The 24,047-nt window shown below is 35.2% G+C and overlaps 1 protein-coding gene across 1 annotated transcript; it reads right to left on the bottom strand.

The window, feature by feature from the left end:
• Positions 1-5,297: 5,297 nt before the first annotated feature.
• LOC128169322 (protein draper-like) lies at positions 5,298-14,881 on the bottom strand. The gene is made up of 10 exons (XM_052835483.1): positions 14,684-14,881; positions 13,415-13,654; positions 10,679-10,933; positions 10,109-10,243; positions 9,769-9,906; positions 9,038-9,175; positions 8,608-8,745; positions 8,355-8,492; positions 6,357-6,406; positions 5,298-5,988 (listed from the first exon to the last, which is right to left on the bottom strand). Exons 1-10 carry the CDS (start codon positions 14,766-14,768, stop codon positions 5,983-5,985), a joined length of 1,323 nt encoding a protein of 440 aa, XP_052691443.1. The 5' UTR covers positions 14,769-14,881; the 3' UTR covers positions 5,298-5,982.
• Positions 14,882-24,047: the final 9,166 nt, after the last annotated feature.

The following is a 24,047-nucleotide window of genomic DNA, read 5'->3' on the forward strand; positions in this document are numbered from 1 at the left end:
ATATATATATATATATATATATATATATATATATATATATATATATATATATATATATATATATATATATATATATCAACAACAATAATGTTCAACTTGTAAAGATATCCAGGTTTGTTTTCAAAATTGATGAGTTTATGTTTCCAATCGATCTGTGTATTTGATATATTATAACTGTATATGGCTTTACCTGTATCAATTTTGCGCCATTTATTGAAATCAAACACGTGATGTATTTTCTAAAAGAAATTTTAATAGTCATTATTTGACTACCGAACATTTTATGGTTTATGTACAAGTGTACAGAGCTCCAGCAGGCCGCTGAAATGAAATGAAGTTATTTTTCAATGTTCATTAATTAAATAAGCCAAACAGTTATACAATGTGACAGCAAACCGGTTTATTTGTGTGAGCATTATCTATAATCCATTTGTCAACCCTGAATTGATTAACACTACCTTTCCAGGGAGATGGAAGTACTTAATGTGCAATACTTTGCCAAAAAATGACTAAGTTCAACAGTTAGTTTTGTTCATAAATTATCAGAAATCAAACCCTAGCAATATGCACACTTCTGACATATGTCCAATTAATCTGCAAAAGAACAACTGCCTACCTTGAAAACTGTAGGAGAATCTTATCCGCACAAAAGAGGTACCAAATATGCAATATTTTGCCAAACAATGACTAAGTTCAACAGCTGTTTTTTTTTTTTATTTATGACTCTTCAGAAATAAAATTCCTAGCAATATGCACACCTTTGATAAGTCCAATTGATCTGCAAAGGAACAACTTCTTTCATTTTCACCATTTTGATAACCAGATTTTTCCGTTGGAAAACCCGCTTAAAAATGACGTGTTTATAAAAACAGCTTCGTCAAATTCATTCTATAATTTCAACAATAGAAAAATCATCAGTTGTAGTTCTAAGGTGCAAATACTTCGCAAAAAATTGACTTTTTTTACAAGAAAAAAATGATTTCCCGAACTTATCTTACATTTTCAACAGTACAAAAATCATCTCTTGGAATAGGTTTAAGGAAGTAGTATAGATGTGCAATAAGTTTTTGAAATTGCAATTTTGTCCTGGGGGTCATTTAGTGGCCGAAAAATTACATTTTTAAACCGAATTTTAGGGTTAGGGTTAGGGTCAACATTTTTTTTTGCAGTACCTGTATGATCTACAAAATATGATTGGGGTGTGATTTTGTTGTTTTATCAAGTTTCATTTTTTTTTACCACGGGGTTGGTGGTGTAAATTTAGACATAACGAAAAGATAATCACTTTATATCAACACAACATTCAGAAAGAAAATCCACCTTTAATTTGAGAAACAAACAAGTTTAGCGACAAAACTTTTTTTTTCGTGCAGAAGGTTTTTTATACGAAAATGACAGAAACAAGGAATTTTATGAATGTTCAATATATTTTCTTTTCATTATACTTTAATCAGTATTCACAGCAAGCCTTGCTGCCGGGTAATGCGAATACTCTAGAGCACACCATGTGTACACATCATAGGCATGTTGTATCAAGGAGGAGAGGGGAGTGGTTGCCTCCCCCTATTTTTTTCCCAGCAAATACTTAAGAAAATAAGGATTTCTAGTTGAATCGAATAAGGATTTTGAGAGTTTTTAGAGTTCCCCTTTTTTTAATTGCTTGTCATAATGTTTTGGATAAAGCACCCCATAGCTCCCCCACACACTTTTTAGAAAACGATTGTAAGTGATTGCATATCCTTATTTATATCCTACGGTGGGAAAATTGGACTTTGATTTGCATCTTAATATACAAAAATGCAATTATTATTTAAATATGCACGTTTCGTTTATGAAATTATAAACAGCGAAAATCATATTTCATTTGTAATAAGATAGCCGAATTGATACATGCATGCTTTCATTTAATATTTTTGTTCAATTATGAAAGCTTTTTGGAAGCTATTACTTATCAATAATACACTGTTAGATTTGACCATTAAGCGGAGGTTTAATGACGCAGAAACCTTGCAGTGTTATCAGGTTGTCCCTGATATGCCCTTGCTCTGTTCATCGCCATGATTACAGAGGTTGTCCTTGATATGCCCTTACTCTGTACATCGCCCTGATTACAGAAGATACATCACCGTGATTACAGAGATTACAGCACCATGAACACAGAGGGTACATCACCGTGATTACAGAGAGTGTCATCGATATGCCCTTGTACTGTACATCGCCATGATTACAGAGTTTGTCTTTGATATTCCCTATGCTCTGTACATCGCCATGATTACAGAGATTGTCCTTGATATGCCCTTACTCTGTACATCGCCCTGATTACAGAAGATACATCACCGTGATTACAGAGATTACATCACCGTGAACACAGAGGGAACATCACCGTGATTACAGAGATTGTCATCGATATGCCCTTGTACTGTACATCGCCATGATTACAGAGCTTGTCTTTGATATTCCCTATGCTCTGTACATCGCCGTGATTACAGAGATTGTCCTTGATATGGCCATGGTTTGTACATCGCCGTGATTACGAAGGGTACATCACCGTGATTACGAAGGGTACATCACCGTGTTTACAGAGGTACATCACCGTGATTACAGAGGGTACATCACCGTGATTACAGAGGTTGTCCCTGATATGCCCTTGCTCTGTACATCGCCATGATTACAGAGGGTACATTACCGTGATTACAGATGGTACATTGCCGTGATTTTAGAGGGACTATCACCGTGATTACAGAGAGTACATCACCGTGATTACAGAGGGACCATCACCGTGATTACAGAGGGTACATCACCGTGATTACAGAGGGTGCATCACCATGGTTACAGAGGAGCCATCAACGTGATTACAGAGGGTGCATCACCGTGGTATACAGAGGAACCATCAACGTGATTACAGAGGGTACTCACATTGATTACAGAGAGTACATCACCTTGATTACAGAGGGTACACACCCTGCTAACAGAGATTGTCCTTGATATGCCCTTGTACTGTACATCGCCATGATTATAGAGGTTGTCCTTGATATGCCCTTGCTCTGTACATCGCAATGATTACAGAGGGTACATTACCGTAGTTACAGAGAGTGTATCACTGTCATTACAGAGGGTACATCACCGTGATTATAGAGTTTGTCCTTGATATGCCCTTGTACTGTACATCGCCATGATTATAGAGTTTGTCCTTGATATGCCCTTGCTCTGTACATCGCAATGATTACAGAGGGTACATTACCGTAGTTACAGAGAGTGTATCACCGTCATTACAGAGGGTACATCACCGTGATTGCAGAGGGTAAATTACCGTTGTTACAGAGGGTATATCACCGTTTTTAAGGAGGGTATATTTACGTGATTACAGATGATACATCACTTAGATTACAAAGGGACCATCACCATGATTACAGAGGGACCATTATCGTAATAACAAAAAGACAATTACCGTGATTACACAGGATACATTACCGTGTTTACAGAAGGTAAATCACCTTGGTTACAAAGGGACCATCAACGTGATTACAGAGGGGTCCACACCATGATTACAGAGAGTACATCACCATGATTAAAAAGGTTGTCCTTCTACGACCTTGATCTGTACATCGCGATGCTTTCAGAGGTTGTCCTTGATATGCCCTTGCTCTTTTTATCCCCATGATTACAGAGGTTATCATTGATATGCCCTTGCTCTGTACATGGCCGTTATTATACAGGGTACATCATCGTATTTACACAGGGTCAATCACCGTGGTTACAAAGGGTAAATCACCGTGGATACAGAGGGTACATTAGCGTGATTACAGAGGGAACATCACCGCGATTACAGAGGGTACATCACCGTAATTACAGAGGTTGTCCTTGATATTACCTTGTTCTGTACATCGCCGTGAATACAGAGGGTACGTCACTTTGATTACAGAGGGAAGCTCCCGTATCCTCTGGCATCACCTTGTTCTTGTTTCATAATCGACATTTATTGTTTGATTGAAGTCAATACTCATTTGGATGATGGGGAACCAGTGTTGGTTCTGTCTGATACTGTAACGGCACCATTGCTACAGGGTGTAACAAAGCGAAAGGGTTCGTTTTTCTTGCACGCCAAGGGGGTTGAAGTGTTTTTCGAGAAAGGGGGGGGGGTGAGAGGAATAGATTGTATTTGCCAAAAGGGGTCGGAATCCTTTGTTTCGGTTTTTCATTCGACTTTGATAGAAAGTGATGATCTTAAATCATTTCCCTGAGATACTTTATAATAAATTCAATGACTGTAAATGCACAATATCAACACATTTTGAGGAGGATTACTTTGCATTTATTTATTTGGTTTTAAATTTAAATGTATATATCTTGATAATCTCCCTGTGGTGATTTCTTTTTTTTTTTACCTTCTAAAAATTACAATTTTTATATACTGCATGTACACGTAATTGTTAGTTCAAACATCCTTAAAAGGCGTAAAAGAGTTCTGTTTGTTGATTTTTTTAAACAGGAAACGCAGTGATTTAGTTAGTAGTGATTTAAATGGGTCCATAGACACAGGGATATTTATTTAATCCAAAGCCAGAGGTTTGTTTTGTGATCATTGTAGACATTTAATTCAAAAGGTCTGTATTTGGTTAAAACTATACACCTTTTAAATAAAATTAATCATACTCGGTAGATGGTAAATATGTGTTCATATTTTCACCCATTAATGATGATTTCCTTTGTTTCATAAGGAAGTTTATTGTAATAAATCTGTAGAAATTGAAAGGACTTAAGTTTTCACGCCCAGTTTTATCGATTGATCAAAACCTTCAGCAATCAAGCAACAATCTCGGACTGCACGAAATGTTCATGATAATGTAAAACTCGAATTTCCATTGGAGGCGGTTTGGCCGGGTTTTTTTGTTAGCTAATGTACCGATGTACATCAACAGTTTATGTGATTTAGCTTATTTTACTGACATGTAGATATACTTTTTACAATACATTTCTAAATTTGTTAAAAGAAAGACGTAAATATTAAAAAAAAGTTCTTTGTTTTTCTAATGATTCGGTGTGGTTTCATATAAAGTACTAAAAAAAGCATTTTATTGTTTAAATAATATTCTAATTGCGGAACCATAAGCTCCTGCGATAATCAACGGGACGTGAAAATATTAACTTTCAATCAGTCAACAAAATAAACACCAGATCAATAGAAAGGTAAGCTTTTCATTGAAATTTAATGTAAATGTTTAAAACTCTCCAGGTAAAATATAAAACAACATAATAAAACATAATATTTGCAAACTTGTTTGTTTAAAAAAATGAAAAAAAAAACAAAAAAACGTTGTACAATGTAATCCACTTAAAATTACAACATAGTAAAACGTTTTTGAAAAGAACTAATTTTTCATTCCATTAAATATCTATACACAAGTTATGTCAGATGCAAAAATTGTATGATGCATCCTAAACGGCGGACGGAGTTTCTCAGACACAGGTAATGTCAGGCATGTACATGTTTTTTGAACACAGAAAATGGCAGACATGTATATGTTTCTTGAACGCATGTAATGGTGGACACGTACACGTTTCTATAACACAGGTAATGACGGACATGTACAAGTTTCTTGAACACAGGTTTTGGCGTACACATACAAGTTTCTTGAACAAAGGTAATGGCGTACACATACATGTTTCTTGAACAAAGGTATTTGCTAACACGTAGACGTTTCTTGAACACAGGTAATGGCGGAAACATAGACGTTTTTTGAACGCAGGTAATGGCAGACACGTAGAAGTTTCTTGAACACAGGTTAATGGCGGACACGTACACGTTTCTTGAACACAGGTAATGACGGACACGTACAAGTTTCATTACCACATGTCATGTCAGACACATAAAAGATAAAAGTCAAATGCACTACCGGTTGTCTTATGCTGAACAAATAGGAATAGCAAATGACGATCCAATAATCCAGGTCTGCTTCAGCTATCGAAAGGTTTGAATCCGTCTTATCTCTGAAATAAATTAAGTTTTCATTAGATCTAACAAATAAAATATCAATATAACCAAAATTGCATTTTAGATAATCAAAAAAGTAAGTGCTATTTATATTCTTTTATTTACATATAAAGTTTCCATTTTAATAATGCATAGGTATGCATAAATAAATATTCTGCAGACTTTTAAACACATCATAAAGGATGATTAAAATGTAAGCATTTCATTTCCAACAAAAAACTCAAAAATTGTTCCGAACTATTTTATTAAAGTAAACGTACACACAAGTGTGATATTACTTCACATATTACAAAATAAATGTGCATGAAATGTTATTATTTTTATTTATGCACAAATCTGTTCAGTGAAAAATAAACCAACCTACACCGTGATGAGATTTGAGACTCAGGTAGTCAAGCCTTGTTTTAGATCGATCTGTAAAGAAAATTATCTATAGTACATGTATATCATCTGTCATTTTGTCTCTTTATATTCAATACTCATCTATTTTTGCATGGTATACATGTTTCTGTTGCGTAATCATACTACGGCTACATACATACAACAAGAATAGTATGGGGAAGTATATTATTAAGGGAATCAACAGTGTCCTATTTGGATAGGTAACCTCTCCAGAGATTGTCGCTACTCATGTAGGTCATTTATTTTTTCTGTAACAGAATTATTAAAAAAAAATACTAAATATATGCAATATTTAAACTTTGCAAATTAAATATGCTTGCAAATAGGTATAAAATACATTATTATGTGTGAAATACATGTAAAAAAAACCAGTTTGGTATTAAAGGCGATATATTTACATGCTAAAATGTACTCACGTTTTAAACGAAACTCCGTTGAGCAGGGGGTGTCTATTATGAATTAAATCCAAATATAAATATTTATATATAGGAGAAATAACCTGAAGTTATAGAAAAACAAAACATGACGTAAGTAATACATGATACCACCTTATTATATGCAAACAGTGTTTTAAAAACAATCATAATTAAAAAAAAATATATTAATCTTACAAATAATCTAACACATATATTCCGCACCATCGAAGCATGATGACCTGGCTCTACGTATGTTAACCGTTAAAGTGTTTAACTTAACTAATGGGCACGCCACATTTAAACTCAAGATTTTAAAGATTAGTGAAAATATGTTTCAAAAAAATATAATTATTGTTTTATTATTTGAAGAAAATAATTATATAGCATATTGCTTTAGAAACTAAAACATCGGGCTTATATTTTATTATAACTTTTTTAATGAGTGTTCCAACGGTTAATGTCCTTGAATTTAGGAGATATTAATCTTCAAATTAATTTACATTTTTTGTTTTTGTTTTTGTTGTTTTTTTTTTTTTTCAAACCATTATCACAATCATTGTTTTCAAGATTTGAACAGCAATTCAAACGTCTGAAAATTCGTAAAAGAGAAAAAACAATTATTTTAAAATTATTAGGAACACTTAAGGTTTAACAATCACGATACAGATTTAATTCTTCAACATTGACTAAGTTTGTTAAATAGATAATTGCAACTGAATAGTTACACATATTAAATCTGTAGGATTTTTAAATTTGAGAGATGAAACATTTACTTTAAAACTAAATACGAAATGGTCTTGGTTCATATATTCCACAGACAAAGTTTCAACACTTACCCATGATGCATCGCGTGTATTATTTCCTGTTGTTTCATACATACCAGAACTCTCCATAAAATAACGCGATGTCGCACATAAAAATGCGCATGCAATGCGCATACATATAAGTTTCAAAATTATAAATGGTTATTCGAATTTTTCGTCTAATATTCGTTTTCATATTTTTGAAAAAGCTGCTGCAGATGTATACACCTACTTAATATTTCAAGGTCATGTAATGCATCATACATAAAAATAAAAACTCCACCACACTGCCATTGTTTTATTATAACATTCTAGCCCGATAAATATTTATTTTCACGCAAATTCAGAGTGTGTTCCTTGAATGTTATATGATTATAATAATGTATCGTTTGTAATTTGTTAGTCTGTTTGTGTTTGTCTCCCTTGTAAAATAAAATAAAATGTAAACACTTACCTAAGAACATATTATTGGCTTCTGATGTACTCAATTCACTAACGTCTAGGTACAGTTGTTTTTAATTTAACCATTAGCATTTTTAAACAATATAAATAACCTATTAAAGTTTGTCCCCCAAAAAAATTAATAAAAAAATAACAAATAATACAATAAAAAAAAAATCTTAGTTTTTTCGTCTTCTATGAAATTCATGTTTTCCTATCTGTTAAAAATAATAATGGATGATATTCTTTTTTTCCAATCTCAAAATTAAATGAAAATTTGTGTGTATGTAAGATTCCTACTTTTTTGACAGAAGTATCCTATCCAGCCAGGACGGCAGCCATAATCACATGAACCACTGACATCGTTACATCCATCACATGTGTAACTGTTGATACATGTCTCCGAACAGTCTTCTCCAAAATATCCAACGGGGCAAGCTGACATGGACAGAATTTATAATATCAGTACCTACTAAATCATTTTAATTACATTTAAAATACAGGTATTATATATCTATTTTTTCTATGCTATATTTAATACATTTCTACTCACGAGTTTTACACAAGTCTCCTTGATAGTCAGCATCACATCCTGTCGAACACGTCCCATTAATATTGGAACAATGGTCTACGTCACGACAATGTCCACATGTTTCATTGCATTCAGAACCATACGACCCTCTGTCACATGCTGCGAAAAAGCATTCAATCTCAAAAGGTTTATGGGTTAAGAATTGCTATTCAATTTAAATGTTTTAAAATCATAAAAGCATATTTGCTTTCCAAACACAGTAAAAAAAAAACAAACAAACAAACAAACGTCTTCTTCTTTAGTTCGATAAAACAGCAGTAATATGTATTCAGAAAATTTATAGTGTTGATCTAGAAATCAGATTACACGGCAACATTATTATTATTATGTTAAGGTAATGATAACTATGTTTTTCTTTATTTAAATGCATATCATAACACAAAACACTTACATGTTTTACACAGGTCTCCTTGATAACCAGGGTCACATCCAGTCCGACACCATCCATTGATGTTGGAACACAGGTATCTGTCACGACAATGTCCACATGTTTCTTTGCAGTCGTAGCCATACCACCCTCTGTCACAAGCTAAAAAATCAATTTAGTTTAATATGTAAAAATAAATGTATTAAAACAGTTTTTCTAATGTGAAGTTAAAGAGTTTTTAAACTTATAAACATATCATTTTATACAACTTCGTGTGGTTAATTTATAAGAACGATAATCTCATCTAAATAACTAGGACATGTCAAATTGACAGAATCATTTAATCAACTCATTTTTAAAAATTGAGACACCCGGTCCCTTTTTCTGGACACAAAACGATAATTGCATGAAATGGAAATAAACAAAACAAAAGCTATCACTTTAGCTTTAACTGTTAAAGGAACTATACAAAAACAGCTGGTATGTTATGCACAGTTTTCTTTCAAAAGTGTTGAAAGGTGTAGGTCGTGAGATTAATAGCTCTATGTAAATAAATCGACATGATAATTCTTATGTGATTTCAATATCATTCTAACATGAAAAGCACTTAATATGAGTATGATATGTGGCGAAATCGCCTATGAAGTTGATAATAATGCATCTTATGTGCAGTTCCTGCAACTCTCTCATTATCAGTCTACTAATCCTTAAAACACATTTGTTTACTTAATGTGTTGATCTATCTTCACATTTACCAGTTTTACACAAGTCTCCTTTATAACCAGCATCACACCCAGTTAAGCAAGTCCCATTGTTGATGGAGCACTGGTTTACGTCACGACAGGTTCCACATGTTTCTTTGCAGCCAGCACCATACGTTCCCCTTTCACAAGCTATCAATACAAACCAATTTCATATTGAACATAATCAACCTGACCTTTTTTTTTATTTTACAAATTTACTGTATTCTTACCCAGACTGTAAAAACTAACACACAGATTTATAATATGATGTAGTTATGTTCATTTGAATGTTACTGTAGCTATACGACATCTTAATCCATTTTTCCATAAAATTTCAGATCTGTAGCCTTACTGATTTCACATCGGTGACCTTTGTATCCAGGTTTACAGCCCCGACAGGTGCCCGTCTCTATGTGACAGTACTGACAGTTGACGTCTGGACAGGGAACGGAACAGTTGGACCCAAAATATCCGGTAGCAGGACATCCTTCAATTTATGCAATGGTATTGACTTAGTTATACTTCTAACAATTTCAAAAATTTCTTCATGTGTAAAATGACATAGTTTGCTTATGCATAACTAGGCATGCGTTTCATCATGGTAATTTAATAATGCATATGCATCGAGTACTAATTATCCATGTTGATATGGTTCATGTTAAATTGTTATGTAGCAATGAGTGAGGACACTATTGGGGAAAACACAATCATCATTTGTAAATGCCATCATTGTCAAATGTTATGTACGATTAAATTGTTTGAAATAATGGTTATTGTAGCATGGAAATAAACACACTAATATCGACCATAAACATAGTGTACAAATCACATTCTAAAGTTACTAAATTTTAAAGATGTTGACAGAACCACCGTATACTATGTTTTAATTACACATATTGAATTGAAGATAAAGTACACCCACCGTACACCTCCACTTCACAGAGGGCAATGTAAACAAAATCGGAGTACTCGTCAGGGTAGGTAACTCCTGGTAGTCTCTCGTTGTAGAAGATGACGTACTGTCCATATACAGGACAGGCGGTGGTGAAGACAGCAGGTATGGTGTCTAGTGTAAAGTTGTCGTCTTTGTAACACAGTGTTCCCTGTAGTCTATCTGTTGTATTGGAGACGTACACCGAGAATCCAAGGAAAAACTTAGTGAGCACATTAGAAGGACCTGTATCGTCATAATAAGAAAATTATTATGAAGGCCATAAGAAGTTAGTTAGATAAAAAAAGAGAACCAATAAATGATTCTCAACATGTAATGGTCAACAAATATATATGGATGACATTTAATGTATTAACGCACAAATGAAGCGGGCATGTAGACATAATTCATGTCAAATAAATAGTGGTGATGTCAGTACATAGTAGATAACAATGATTTACAACAGTGCATATCTATGTAGATAAGTATTTTGTTAAAGGGCCAACAATGAAACAAAAATAAACCGTATATACAAACCAAAAAGTTTCGTTAGTGTATTCATGCCAATAATACAACAGTTCACTTGTTGCCCCTACACCCTACTGTAGAAGGGATTCACCTGATAGTTCTGTCTAGTTGAAAAGTGTGCTGTCGCCTAAACTTACGGCAGCGTTAGTGAATACCTGAACGTTTGCAAGTGTGTGAGCGGGGGGGGGGGGGGGGGCGGAGGGGGGTGACAGAGTTCCTTTCACCTTAATCTCAGCGAGATTCGTCGAGACTGAAAAATTTTTGACGGACGTCTCTTCCGAATCTCAGACCAGTGCCACACAAAGTGATTCGGGAAAATTTGCCCCAACTTCGGCCGGTTGTTATGTTAGAAATACGCTGAATTAAATCATCTGCTCGCTTCAACTGTTTACTTTGAACATCCTTTTAACTCCCTATCAACATAAAATGATAGGTTCCTACCGTTAAAAGATTTAAATCCCACAAAATATGAACTTGTTTATTTTTCAATTCATTTCCACACTCATTCACATCTCCAATGCTGAAGAGTTCCAGTCAAGGTCATAAATAGACTGTTTCAAAATATGTCGTACCTAAAGGTTTCAACCTTATCATTTTATGAATATTACATTATAAAATTAAAAGGTTTAGTTATAAATACCGGATATTTCCTTTTTATTTAATATAAATTTCATATTTTATTTTTTTGGCAAATAACTTGACATCTAAATGCATTTTTAAAGTTTCTGTTTGCCCTATTATTGTTTTCTATGTAAAACTACGAATACGACATATTTTGAAACAGTCTATTAATGACCTTGACTGGAACTCTTCAGCATTGGAGATGTGAATGAGTGTGGAAATGAATTGAAAAATAAACAAGTTCATATTTTGTGGGATATAAATCTTTTAACGGTAGGAACCTAACATTTTATGTTGATAGGGAGTTAAAAGGATGTTCAAAGTAAAAAGTTGAAGCGAGCAGATGATTTAATTCAGCGTATTTCTAACATAACAACCGGCCGAAATTGGGGCAAATTTTCCCGAATCACTTTGTGTGGCACTGGTCTGAGATTCGGAAGAGACGTCCGTCAAAAATTTTTCAGTTTCGACGAATCTCGCTGAGATTACTTTCACCTGTGTTGAGTTCTCGTCAGATCCTGGATATGGAGTGGACAGACACAATCTCTATCTTGTTTTACAGGGCATGAAGGATTCTCGATAAATGAAACTTCAACTAAAGGTTTCTTTATCGTGCCAACACCGACCACGACGCTTGGCCTAATGTAATGACAAACAGTTATAATTTGTCTCTGGATCTTTAATTTATTTAATACCATAAATATTATTTTGAAAATCTCAAATCTGTTCACTCTTTTAAACCTCTACTGTAGAAGGGGTTTACCAGATAGTTCTGTCTAGTTGAAAAGTGTGCTGTCGCCTAAACTTATGGTAGCGTTAGTGAATACCTGAACGTTTGCAAGTGTGTGAGCGGAAGGGGGGGGGGGGGGTGACAGAGTTCCTTTCACCCGTGTTGACACAGTTCGTGTTGAGTTGTCGTCAGATCCTGGTTAAGGAGTGGGCAGACACAGTATCTATCTTTTTTACAGGGCATTAAGGATTCACGATTAAAAAAAATCACATCTCAAAATAAAACGCATATTTCAACTAAAGGTTTCCTTATCGTGCCAACACCGACCGCGACGCTTGGCCCTATGTAATGACACACAGTCACGATTTGTCTCTGGAGCTTTCATTTATTTAATACTTTGTGCAACCATACATTTTATAATGTTAATCTCAAATATGATCACTCTTTTAATAAAAATAAGCAATATTACAAAGTTTCTGTAATAAACGTTGTTATTAAACGCCTTATTCATAACTGTTTTGTTATTTAAATTTTGTTCACCAGTTGATAGGGGTTTAACTTCACATACATTTTTTGCAAAAAAATTCTTGCACGGAACAAAACACTGATAAACTTGTTACTTTGTTTTGTATTCTGAAAAAAAAATCGAAAATAGTTCCCTACTCAGTCTCATTATAAATAAAATCAACGGAATTTATGTTTACATGAGATGATCGAAAAAATGTGACTATATCCCATTGATATATTATACCTGCCCCATAAACAGTTTCATAACAAATAATACCAACAACGGAATCTAGGTTTAACAGAACCTTATCAATAACGATAATCAGTAAATGTGACTATACCCCATGGTTTATTGTTCGTCACGAAGTAGATGGTGATGTGGTTGATGCTGTGGATGGTTGTCAGGTTCACCCACCAGGTGGCGGTTTGTCCCCAATCTGATAATATAGCACATTGACCTCCCCAACTACTCAGGTCTGATTTATGTCCATCTACAGCGTTACTAGCGTCATATGTGTCGTAATCTCCGTTAACAACGTATGGGTTCTGTTGGTATGCTGGTTTGTTGAGGGCGACATTAACTGTGAAGATAAACACACATGTTCTAACAACATTACTATCGTGATGATGTTAACTCGTGGTTCGAATAGCTTATAATACATGTATGCATGTATTGAACATTCAAATGCAGTTGTTTAAACGATTTGAAAGTATCAATTTTCTCTAGCGAAACCTTTAAATATATAAAAATCAAATGTAGTTCAATCGATAAACGAACTTAAGTAACTAAGGTTATAAATATTATGAATAAAAATTTCATATCTAATAGAATAACATTGAAGTTAGAAAAAAAATCGTATGGAAATATTAATGGTACATGAGTTTGTTATAATGTAAATTGTGTGTAATGTGTATATATCAAAATTTAATATAATAAACCATTAGTGTCTCAAGATTGAACAGTTTAAACAGTGCGTAGAAGATGAGACAGCATAAGGTTAGAGACTGGAAAAAGAAGAACACCTCCCCCCCCCCCCCCCCCCCGGAAGACACGTGTACTATCAAACACATACACGAAATGAAATTCAGTTGATTAAACGCTTTAAAAATATTTTTTTCTAGTAAGTCTGTATTTAATTCAAATGTAATACAATCAGGGAAAGTACTTACACATAAAATATAAAAGTTGCCGCATTAAGTCATGAATCATGGTAGGTGCCAGCACGATAAAGAACCCTTACTTATCATTGTTCCTAACTACCGAACCATTGACCTTTTTCCAGCATCAAGTGACATTAGAAACTTGATATTTCCTTTTTCAATATACTAGTATTTCTTTGAAGTACGTTATGTATGTAGCCTTTAAAATACTTGTAGTTAATATGTAAATACTCTTTGAGTGTGGAGATTGGTTTTATAATGTAGTATTGCTACTGTTATTTTAACAATAATTTCTGGGAAATTCAATAAAATGCTCTTATTTTTTTTTTTTACATTTTATTCTTTTAAATTATTAACTAATGGTTTGGTTCAGTCCTTGTAAAGTATCCCAAAACAAACTCATTTGGAAAATATCATGATATTTAGAAATGTACATAAAGTGGACTCACCGTACGCCTGGGATACTGTCAGCAGACAGAACAACACAGTGAGGACATCGTGGGGATACACAGAGTCTCCGGACAGGGACACCATGATGTTGTCAATCTGGTCAAACTATATAACTCTATGAGTATAGATTTGTATGCCTTACAGAAATAACAAAGCAAATGTAAAGTATACATTCGTCTGAGAAGACATATGTAGACAGGCTGTATATGTATTTGCTTAGATGTTTAAGTAGAAGAGGGGTGTGTGAGTGGCAAGTGAAGGCGGAGACTCAATGATCACGTGACGAGGAAGTAAAACAAGAAATATTATAGCTTAGTTCGATGTTCAATGACTAGCTGTCAATCATTATTAAAACAAGTAAATCTTTATGAGATTTTTTCTTCATTTGAAAATGTTAAAGCAATATAGTCTAATATAATATTATGGTATAATACACACATGTATATGTATGAAAGGCTGTTGAGGTAGTCGAGTTACTGCACACGTACGTTACTCGGTCTGTGTTTGTATTATTCCTATCATAATGTTCACCTTACTTTTCTGTTTAAGGTCACATTAAACGATACCTTGAGTATGCTGAGTGATATTCTTTGAAATCATTTAATTTCATGGGGGCCAAATTTCGTGGATTATTGGGGTTTATTTTTTTTTGCTTATTCATGGGTATGTAATTTCGTGGATGCGTCAATTTTCAGTTTCAGTAAAATAGGTAACTTTTTTTGAATTTGTTTTCGTTGAGGATGTAAACTCATGGGGGAGGGATACCAACGAAAACCTTGAAAATTGAGCCTTCATGAATTTTAATTATTCCACAGTATAGAAATAGATTCATGACTGCATAATTCAAGAAAATAATTTACATTAAGGGAGGGTTACGCTGATGAAAACAAACTGTGTTTAAAATATACACGAGTTTGCATTGTGTAAGCGTGTATAGGTAACTTCGCCAAATAAAAACGAGTTGGCCAATCATACAGTTTGTACACCAGCGGCATGTATTGTTTATAATGACATAACGTGCTGATCTTTAGAGCGCTAAAGTAATGCATCTAACATTATATTTTAGAATGTGATGCAATATCACAAGTCCGGAACAAGCTTATAGACAAACATGTTTCGGCTAGACCAAGTGTGCTAAAATTTTCGTACCCTATGGCAGCATACAACATGAAATTGTTGAGAAAATTGTGTGTGTTTATAAGAAAGATATACGATGTAATGTCGTCTATGAGGTTCATTTTGTATAATTTTTCCCAACTTTATAACCCTTATATTTATATATGTTTACCTCTGACCATGTCTTTTTGTATTTTGTCCTCATGTACCATATGTTTGAAATAGTTTTTAACGAATAAATGAACTGAAATGAACTGCAAAAGTGAAACAATTTTATTAGTGAGACTTAAAACAGTAACACATAACATGTTTAATATTGTCGTAGTATGTTTTCTTTTTCCTTACAAAACATATTTTCCATCTATCATTCTTTGCCTTTTAGCGTTGCCATGTTTTAGTTAAAGAAAACAAAATTCATATCGATTATTATAAATCAATGGCTGAAATATCTGGGACACAGGTGCGTGCAGGAACAATGTACACAAACCATAATTACCTAGTCAAGACATGAATCTCATTATTCTTTTTAATAGATAATAAAACTCTTTTGATTCATACTTAATTTAGTAAACTTGAAATCCAACATGTATTCCAAGTGAAAAATTATCAAACTTCATAAAACATAACACAAAGGACGTGTTATTACACGTGAGTGCACAATATTCAATTGTTTGTAATAAACAACAATTCACATTAAAGGGTATTTCACAGAAGTCCATTAAAAACAATGGGCGGTGCCTTTTAAGAATACCAAGAAAAGTGTGATATCGACGTTGTTTTTCCTAAAGCCACTCTCATTGCAGGCACATAGCATCGTTTTTGAAAGTTGGGGAGGGGCAAAATCATCTAAAAAAAATTGACAAGCAAAAAAAAAACAAAACAAAAAAAAAACACAAACAAACAAACAAACAAAAAAGGAGTGAGTTTTAAAGATCATGAAAATCATCCGGGGGTTTGGGGTTGGGTAGGGAGGGGATGGGGGGCAGAGCATATCTATAACTTCATATAACAATAATCTTGTAGTTAGTTTCCATCTTTTCAATTCAGTTTTATACATCCTCTCGCAAAACGTGGGAAGCCGACTCAATTTTAATTCACTTTATTTACATCTTATAAACACAATGTTTCCTGCGAGAAAGAGTCGGGGAGGGGGTGTGCTGGCCCTACCCCCCCCCCCCCCACCCTCCTCTGATGTTACGTCCCTTCATTGAGATGATGCAACTTGTTTGTCTCTAAAAATAGATTAAACAATTTTGTCCAGTGGCTCTGGTTATTTAGTAAGCAGTTAGAAACTATATTACCATGATATTTGGCGATTTAGTTCCATCTTCTTACATGTATTTTACAAGGGAATCTATTGAATTATTATATTCCACGAGAACAATTGCTTTGTATAACAACATTTAAAAGATTGAAATACCGATACAAGCACACGATAAACAGATGTTTACTCTCACCATCTTATTAAATGAGAGAAATGCGCACTCTTGGCAGTAATTAGCCGTTAAATAATGTAACTTTTAATTTGTGTGATGCGAGTATGAACAATATTTTGATGCAAATGACAACATCCGTAGAACAGTAATATGCTATTTATTTATTGGACGTTGAATTTAAATATATATCTATTATCAGCACTGTCACAAATCGTTATTTCATATATTGTTTTCTAATTATGTAAAAACAATATACGAGGGTTGTTCGGAAATTATTGAGACATTTTCTCTTATTCTTTAAGTAAAAAAGATAAACTCTTGAAATTTCACCAAAATGTAAATCAGGATAGAAATTATCAATGTGAAAAGTTTCTTGTCCATGGCATGAATAGATCATTCCTGGTAATCCGACCAACGTGCCTTCGTCCGGTGACCCGGCGCAACCGCAAACTTTTCGCAACGTCATTTTAACGCTTCTTATTGCTCCTGTGTTTTAAACACCTTACAAACGAATAGAAATAAGAATTATTCTTTATTTCTCATCTTTGTTTTCATTTCAAGATGTCATCATTTACATTTTCTGTCATTCTTGTTTTTTTAAGGGAAAAAAACGAGTTATTTTAACCCGAGAGTCTTATTACTGTGAATGTCTCCTGCAGACATTTTTTATATATTTTAGAACTGTTGACAACAGTTAGTGTGTCAAAAGTACTTGATAATTAATCCCTTTGGGCTAATTCTAGTTTAACGATCATCAGTGAAAAAAATATGATGAACTGAAGCTCTATACCTTGTCTTGTCATCGTATTGTTTTTTAAGCAACTGCGTGGCCTTAAAAGGTCTTGTTCTGAGATTTCCACCAGTTTGACGGTTTTCAATGCGCCGCCTTGACGTCATAATTCAATGTGAAGTCGTTGTCAGATTTCCATTGTTTGGTAAATATATGTGTACCATATCCGTATTTCAACTCGAACATCAGTGAAACTTAATCAAAAGTTAGTCGCAAAGAATAGCAAAATGAACATATTTAATTTGATTACTTTTATCATTAACTGTAATTCTACGGACACTTTTAAAGTATATGTTTAAGTTGTTAAATCTCCGAGTTCATGGCTGCGCCGGGTACCCCGACCACCGACTTGTTTATCTACCGTCGTAAACAAAATATAAAATATTCTTTTGATATTACTTTGTTTTATTATTTTTTGGCGTTTCTTCAGTGTCTATGCCAATTTTCACCAAAATTCGTCAATTAGAAAAGAAAATATTCAAGTTGTCTCAATAATTTCCGAACAACCCTCGTACAGGTTTTCTCATAACTGAAGCATATCTCTATCTCATTCTCTCTTTCCCATAACTGAAGCAGCTCTCTCTCTCTCTCTCTCATTAGATTAAACAACTCCTAACACCTACTATAAAGTAATGATTGAAAAAGCACCGAAAACGTTTCTTCAGCACACTTTCTTTTATTGAACGTTATATATTTATCGATATCTTAGACGCGGGTGTGTTAACAAACCATGATTAACTAGAAAAGATATTAATTCCATTATTATTATTTAATTGATTATAACATTCTTGATTCCTACTACGCTTAGTAAACTTTGAAACTAAAATGTATCAACAGTCATTCCAAGTGCAAAGTTATTGAACTTCATAACAGAGAACACAAAGGACGTGTTATTACACTTTAACGTAAACATTCACATTAAAGGGAATTTCACAGAAGTGCATTAAAGAAACAATGCTTGACACATAGTTTGGGCGATGTGTTTTAAGAATACCAAGAAAAGTGTGACATCGGCGTTGTTCTTCTTAAAGTCACTCTCATCTCATTGCAGGCACATAGCATTGTTTTTGAGAGTTTGGGAGGGGCAAAATTATTTTTAAAAAAAGAAAAAAAATTGACAAGCAAACAAAAAGGGGGTGGGGTTTCAAGAACATTAACATCATCCGGGGAGGTTGGGGTGGGGTAGGGGGGAGCAGAGCATATCTTTAACTACATATAACAATAATATTGCTGTTAGTTCCCTTCCTTTCAATTCAATTTCATACATCAACCCACCTCCAAAAAAAAAAAACAAGTGGGAGGCCGACTCCATTTTAATTCACTTTTTTACATCTTAAATAAAACACAATGTTTGCTGACAGAAAGAGTGGGAGGAGGCAGATCGTTAATCGTTATGTCGTACATGTATATTGTTTTCTAGTTATGTCAAAAATATACAGTTTTTCCCATAAATGAAGCAGGTTCTCTCTTTCTCTCTCTCTCTCTCTCTCTCTCTCTCTCTCTCTCTATCTCTCTCTCTCTCTTATTTAATTAAACAACTCCTAACACTCACTATAAACTAATGATTAAAAAATCACCGAAGACGTTTCTTCAGCACAGTTTTATTGAACGTTAGATATCTATCGATATCTTAGACGCGGGTATGTTAATAAACAACAAACACAAACCATAATTTACTAGACAAGATATTAATTTCATTCTTTTTATTTAATTGATAACAACATTCTTTTGAATCCTACTCCGATTAGTAAACTTGAAAACCTCAATGTATTAGGAGTCTTTCCAAGTGTAAAATAATTGAACTTCATAAAACAGAACACAAAGGACGTGTTATGACATGTTTATCTACATTGAACAGACGGAAACAACTGGTGGAGAAGAAATTCCCGCTAAAACTGAGTCAAGCATATGTGAAATAGATGTTTATTGTCATCATAGCTCTTTCTACAAAAGAAAAACAAAACCTGCATTGTTCATTTTACTTCCGAGGTTTTACTTGAAAATACTATCTTCTCTCGACGCTTTTCTCTGTTTCTTAGTTAATTAAGGAATATTTTACATAAGTGTTTAAAAGAAAGCACGCTTGACAAATTAATTGGACGTTGTGTATTAGGTACATGTATACTAGTTAAATGTTTAAAAGAAAGAATGTTTGACTAATTCTTGTAACGGTGTGTATTTGATACATGTATACTAGTTAAGTGTTTAAAAGAAAGAATGCTTGACAAATTATTGGGACGGTGTCAGGCACGTAATATCGTTTTTGAAAATGTGTGTGGGGAGGGGGGGGGGTCGCAGATTCATCAAAGAAAATATTGACAAGCAAAGAAAAAAAACAATAAAAAGGAAAAAAAAGGGGGGGGGGTAGTAGTATACCCTTGACTTCAATTTCATTGATTATTTCCTTATTTTCAATTCAATTTTCTACATGGTCCCATAAAAGTGGGGGGGGGGGGGGGGGAGGGGGCAACTCCATGTTAATTCTATGTTAATTAAATTTGTGGTATGTATATTTAAGAAAAATCTTTGCTGCGCAAAAAAGTGGGGGGCAGGTCCCCCTGATGCTATGTGTCTGCTATGTTTTTGGGTGCGTATTAGGTGCATTTTTACTAACTACTGTTTTTAAAAATTATGTTCAAGTCCTAAGATGATGAAGTAAAACTCTATATACAGGATGAAAGGCGATTTTGTTCCTACTTCCCCACTCTCATGTATTAAACGTAGAAGTCATCTTCGGTTTGTAATTATCAAATTCCACACGAACAATTGGTTTGAAAAACAACATTGAAAGACTAAAGTAGCCGAGAGGAAAACTTTTTTTTCAGATAAAAATGATGGAAGCACAAATTAAACAGACGTTTACTATCATCATTTGTTCTCTCCCAGATAACATCTGTTTCCGGTTTTTACTCCCGAGGCTTCATTACAAATATTTCCTATTTCAACACCTTTTATTTTTTATAAGTATAATATACTGTTTAAAAAATACTACACAAACATACATTTAAATGATAGTTTTATATAGAAACATGAGGAAGGAATCATGAGAAATAGTTGAGAATGTGAATGTAAAAGCTTTCATGTAGAATCACACATAAGGGGACCGTGATGGGTGTAACACAGGGGACGTTAATTTAAAGCGGTGAAAGCAGATCATTGGGTATTCAAAGACTTATTATGTTTAATTAATATCGATTTATATAACCAAAAATATCGTATGGAAGACAGTGAGTATTGATAAGCTACCTGTAGTAATATGGGAGTTAAGAAATTTTTGGAAAAGATCAAACACTTCGACCATATGCAGGTGGGGTAGGCGCAACGCATTTTTTTATTTAGGGAATTTTATTAAAAATGTCGATTCCTAGTGCAGAACGTCCAAGTTTTTTCGTCTAAAACCATTCCAAGTGAATAGAAATTCTACATTTATGAAATAAAACCATCTCCAATGTATGAATTGGGGAATATTTAATCGAAAACCCGATGTTGCGTAGGGGGCTGTGATCTTGTAGCAAAGGGGGACTGTGACTATATTTCATATAACAAAATCCACATTTAATATAGCAATGAACATGTGGTTACTGGGTTCTATATGTATACAGCGTATCCCCCCCCTTTTTGGGGTTTTTCTTTTGGATCCTTTTTTGAAATGTCGATATTCTTTTATTCCTTTTATTATAAAAACCATGATAAATGATAAATGAAGATTGATGAATAAGGCGTTTGTAAACTGCCTATATGAGAATACATAAGAGACTGTAAAATTAAGATATTAACAAATCTCAAAATTTCTCTCTTAATTATTGACAACAATGAATACTTACCATAACATCGATTTATAACCGTTAACTATGTTAAATATTTCGAAATATTGATTTACACTTGCGTATGCGTGTCAAAACCTGTTATAAGGAATTTCGGGCAAAAGAAAAGAAATTCTCTGGGCAGTCAATAACTCTCTATCACCCCCATGTCGTTCAGGAAATCTAGGGGGTCTCTGAAAACTCGTTTCTCTTCGTTATTTTCTCTGCACGACGTCGTCTGCTAGTATAAACACGGCGGTCATTTTTATCTGTTTACGTGCACGTAGATCAATTAAGAGTGCCCATGGTTGCTCATAGACTAAAAAACAACTTCCATCGTAATTTGCAACTGACAACTTTAAGTGAAACGCACTTACGCGCTACGTTCACGTTTACGTTTACGATCTACGATACGTTAGTGAAACAGTTGCTTGGTATGATATAGGACCGACGATATCCAAAAAAGGCATTCGCTGCTTAAAAGAATCATTTCAAAAATGTGATGGTGACATTGCCCTGGTCCCCTCACCCCCCCCCCCCCCCAACACACACACAAGGTTTAAAAAAAATACATCCCCATATAAGAAAGGATATATGATAGGGGCGATACAATAACAGATAGATATGTTTACAATTACGATCTTCTCCACTTTACTCCTATATCTTCCATTAAAGAATTGAGATTGATAAAATATAAGATTAAATGATTATGGCAAATGTATTTAACGATGAATTTGAGACAAAATTAATGTTAATTCCACCTTTATTTAACAAACAATTGACTTATAAGGGTCTTCCGTTTTGAAATCACATCTCGAGAGAGAGCGTCCGAATTAAGATGCTTTTGCCCGGCCGGTGGATGATTGTCATGTCATACTGACTGAGTTCCATAACCTGGTCCCCCCATTGCTCTAAACTCTCATCGGACCCCTTGGTCATGGCGTTAAACCCTACCTGAGAGGCAGCTTGAAGTGTGCCCTTCCCAAGCCGCTGCTCAAAGCGCAAAGCTAATTCCCAAAAGCTCATTTCTCCCCCCCCCCCCCCCCTGCGAGGAGAGGATATGAAAGTACTTTAACGCAGAGCCTCCAACTGACACACTTAGGGCCAACAAACTGTCGTCATCTGTCCACCCGTAGTACCTCGCTAAGGTTCGGAACTTGGCGTAAAAGAACCCCCAATCTAAACTACCATTGTCCCGTAGACTTTTGGTCTCGGCTGAGATGTTTCGCCCTGACCGCCCCCAACTACTGCTGGAGGTTGAGACGCTTCTCTCCGGCCTTCCTGGGGTCCCCAATGACATGTTCTCCCTAACTAATGGGTAAGCAGACCTAACTTGACTATCAACTGTGACACTCCGTGGTGCCGGAGTACTGAAAGTGACAATGTACCCCTGCCCCAGGGATGAGTGCGAGTGGCTATTGGTTCCAGAGGGCTCTGAACAAGAATGCATACCCCCCCCCCCCCTGTGAGATGACAGATTCTCAAACACAGACGTATCTGGGACTGCCCAACCATACAAGGGTTCCCCCAGGGCACGGCCCCTTTACTCTGACGGGCATGGACCCCGACATGGCTGTTCGAGGCATTGGTTCCCCCACTGCTTCCAGCACCCCCTGGGCCTGACACTACAATCCCGTGGTGTTCCCCATACCCACTTGGCTCAACACCTGGCCGCTGCCCCTCAACCTGCCCCTGCCCAGGAGAACCACCCCCATGAGGGCCACCCTCCCCCATGCTACCTGGTGTCGCCCGGGCAGTGCCCACAGTGTTTTCAGCCCTGGGAACGCTAGTATCCACTGGGGGTGCCCAGTGTCTACACTCCCCTGGCTCACAGACCGCGAGCTTACTCCTGCCTCTGGCAGCAGGTTCTATTGTGCTTTATCCCTCGGACTTGATCCCTGAGAGCGAGTTCCCCCCAAGGACCCTGACATCCCCACCAACAGTTGCGTAATCTGGGCTAACTGGGATTCTATAGCTCTAACCCGTGCCTGCAATTCAGACACAACTTGGTCCCCCCGGGCAGACTCTCTTGCTTTAGGTCTGGCCATAATTACAGGGTCCCTTTGTCCTGCTCCAACATTACCCTGTTCTCCCTCAGCTGTCCCAAATACATTTGCTTCCCTTACAGCCCCACCTCTGTTCACCTCCCTAGTAAGGGACACATCTACTTCCCCTACCACAGTGCTATCCTCAACTGTCCGGGCCTGAAGAGTACTGT

Source organism: Crassostrea angulata, unplaced genomic scaffold (assembly GCF_025612915.1).
Source record: "Crassostrea angulata isolate pt1a10 unplaced genomic scaffold, ASM2561291v2 HiC_scaffold_118, whole genome shotgun sequence".
Taxonomy (NCBI): Eukaryota; Metazoa; Mollusca; class Bivalvia; order Ostreida; family Ostreidae; genus Magallana; species Magallana angulata.

Bases quoted from the DNA above. Each gene is read 5' to 3' on its own strand.
- LOC128169322 (XM_052835483.1), bottom strand. From the start codon at position 14,768: ATGGTGTCCCTGTCCGGAGACTCTGTGTATCCCCACGATGTCCTCACT. The intron at 13,655-14,683 runs GTGAGTCCACTT...TTATCTTCACAG, and splicing joins GACAGTATCCCAGGCGTACG to TTAATGTCGCCCTCAACAAA. The intron at 10,934-13,414 runs GTATAGTCACAT...ATGACGATACAG, and splicing joins GACGAACAATAAACCATGGG to GTCCTTCTAATGTGCTCACT.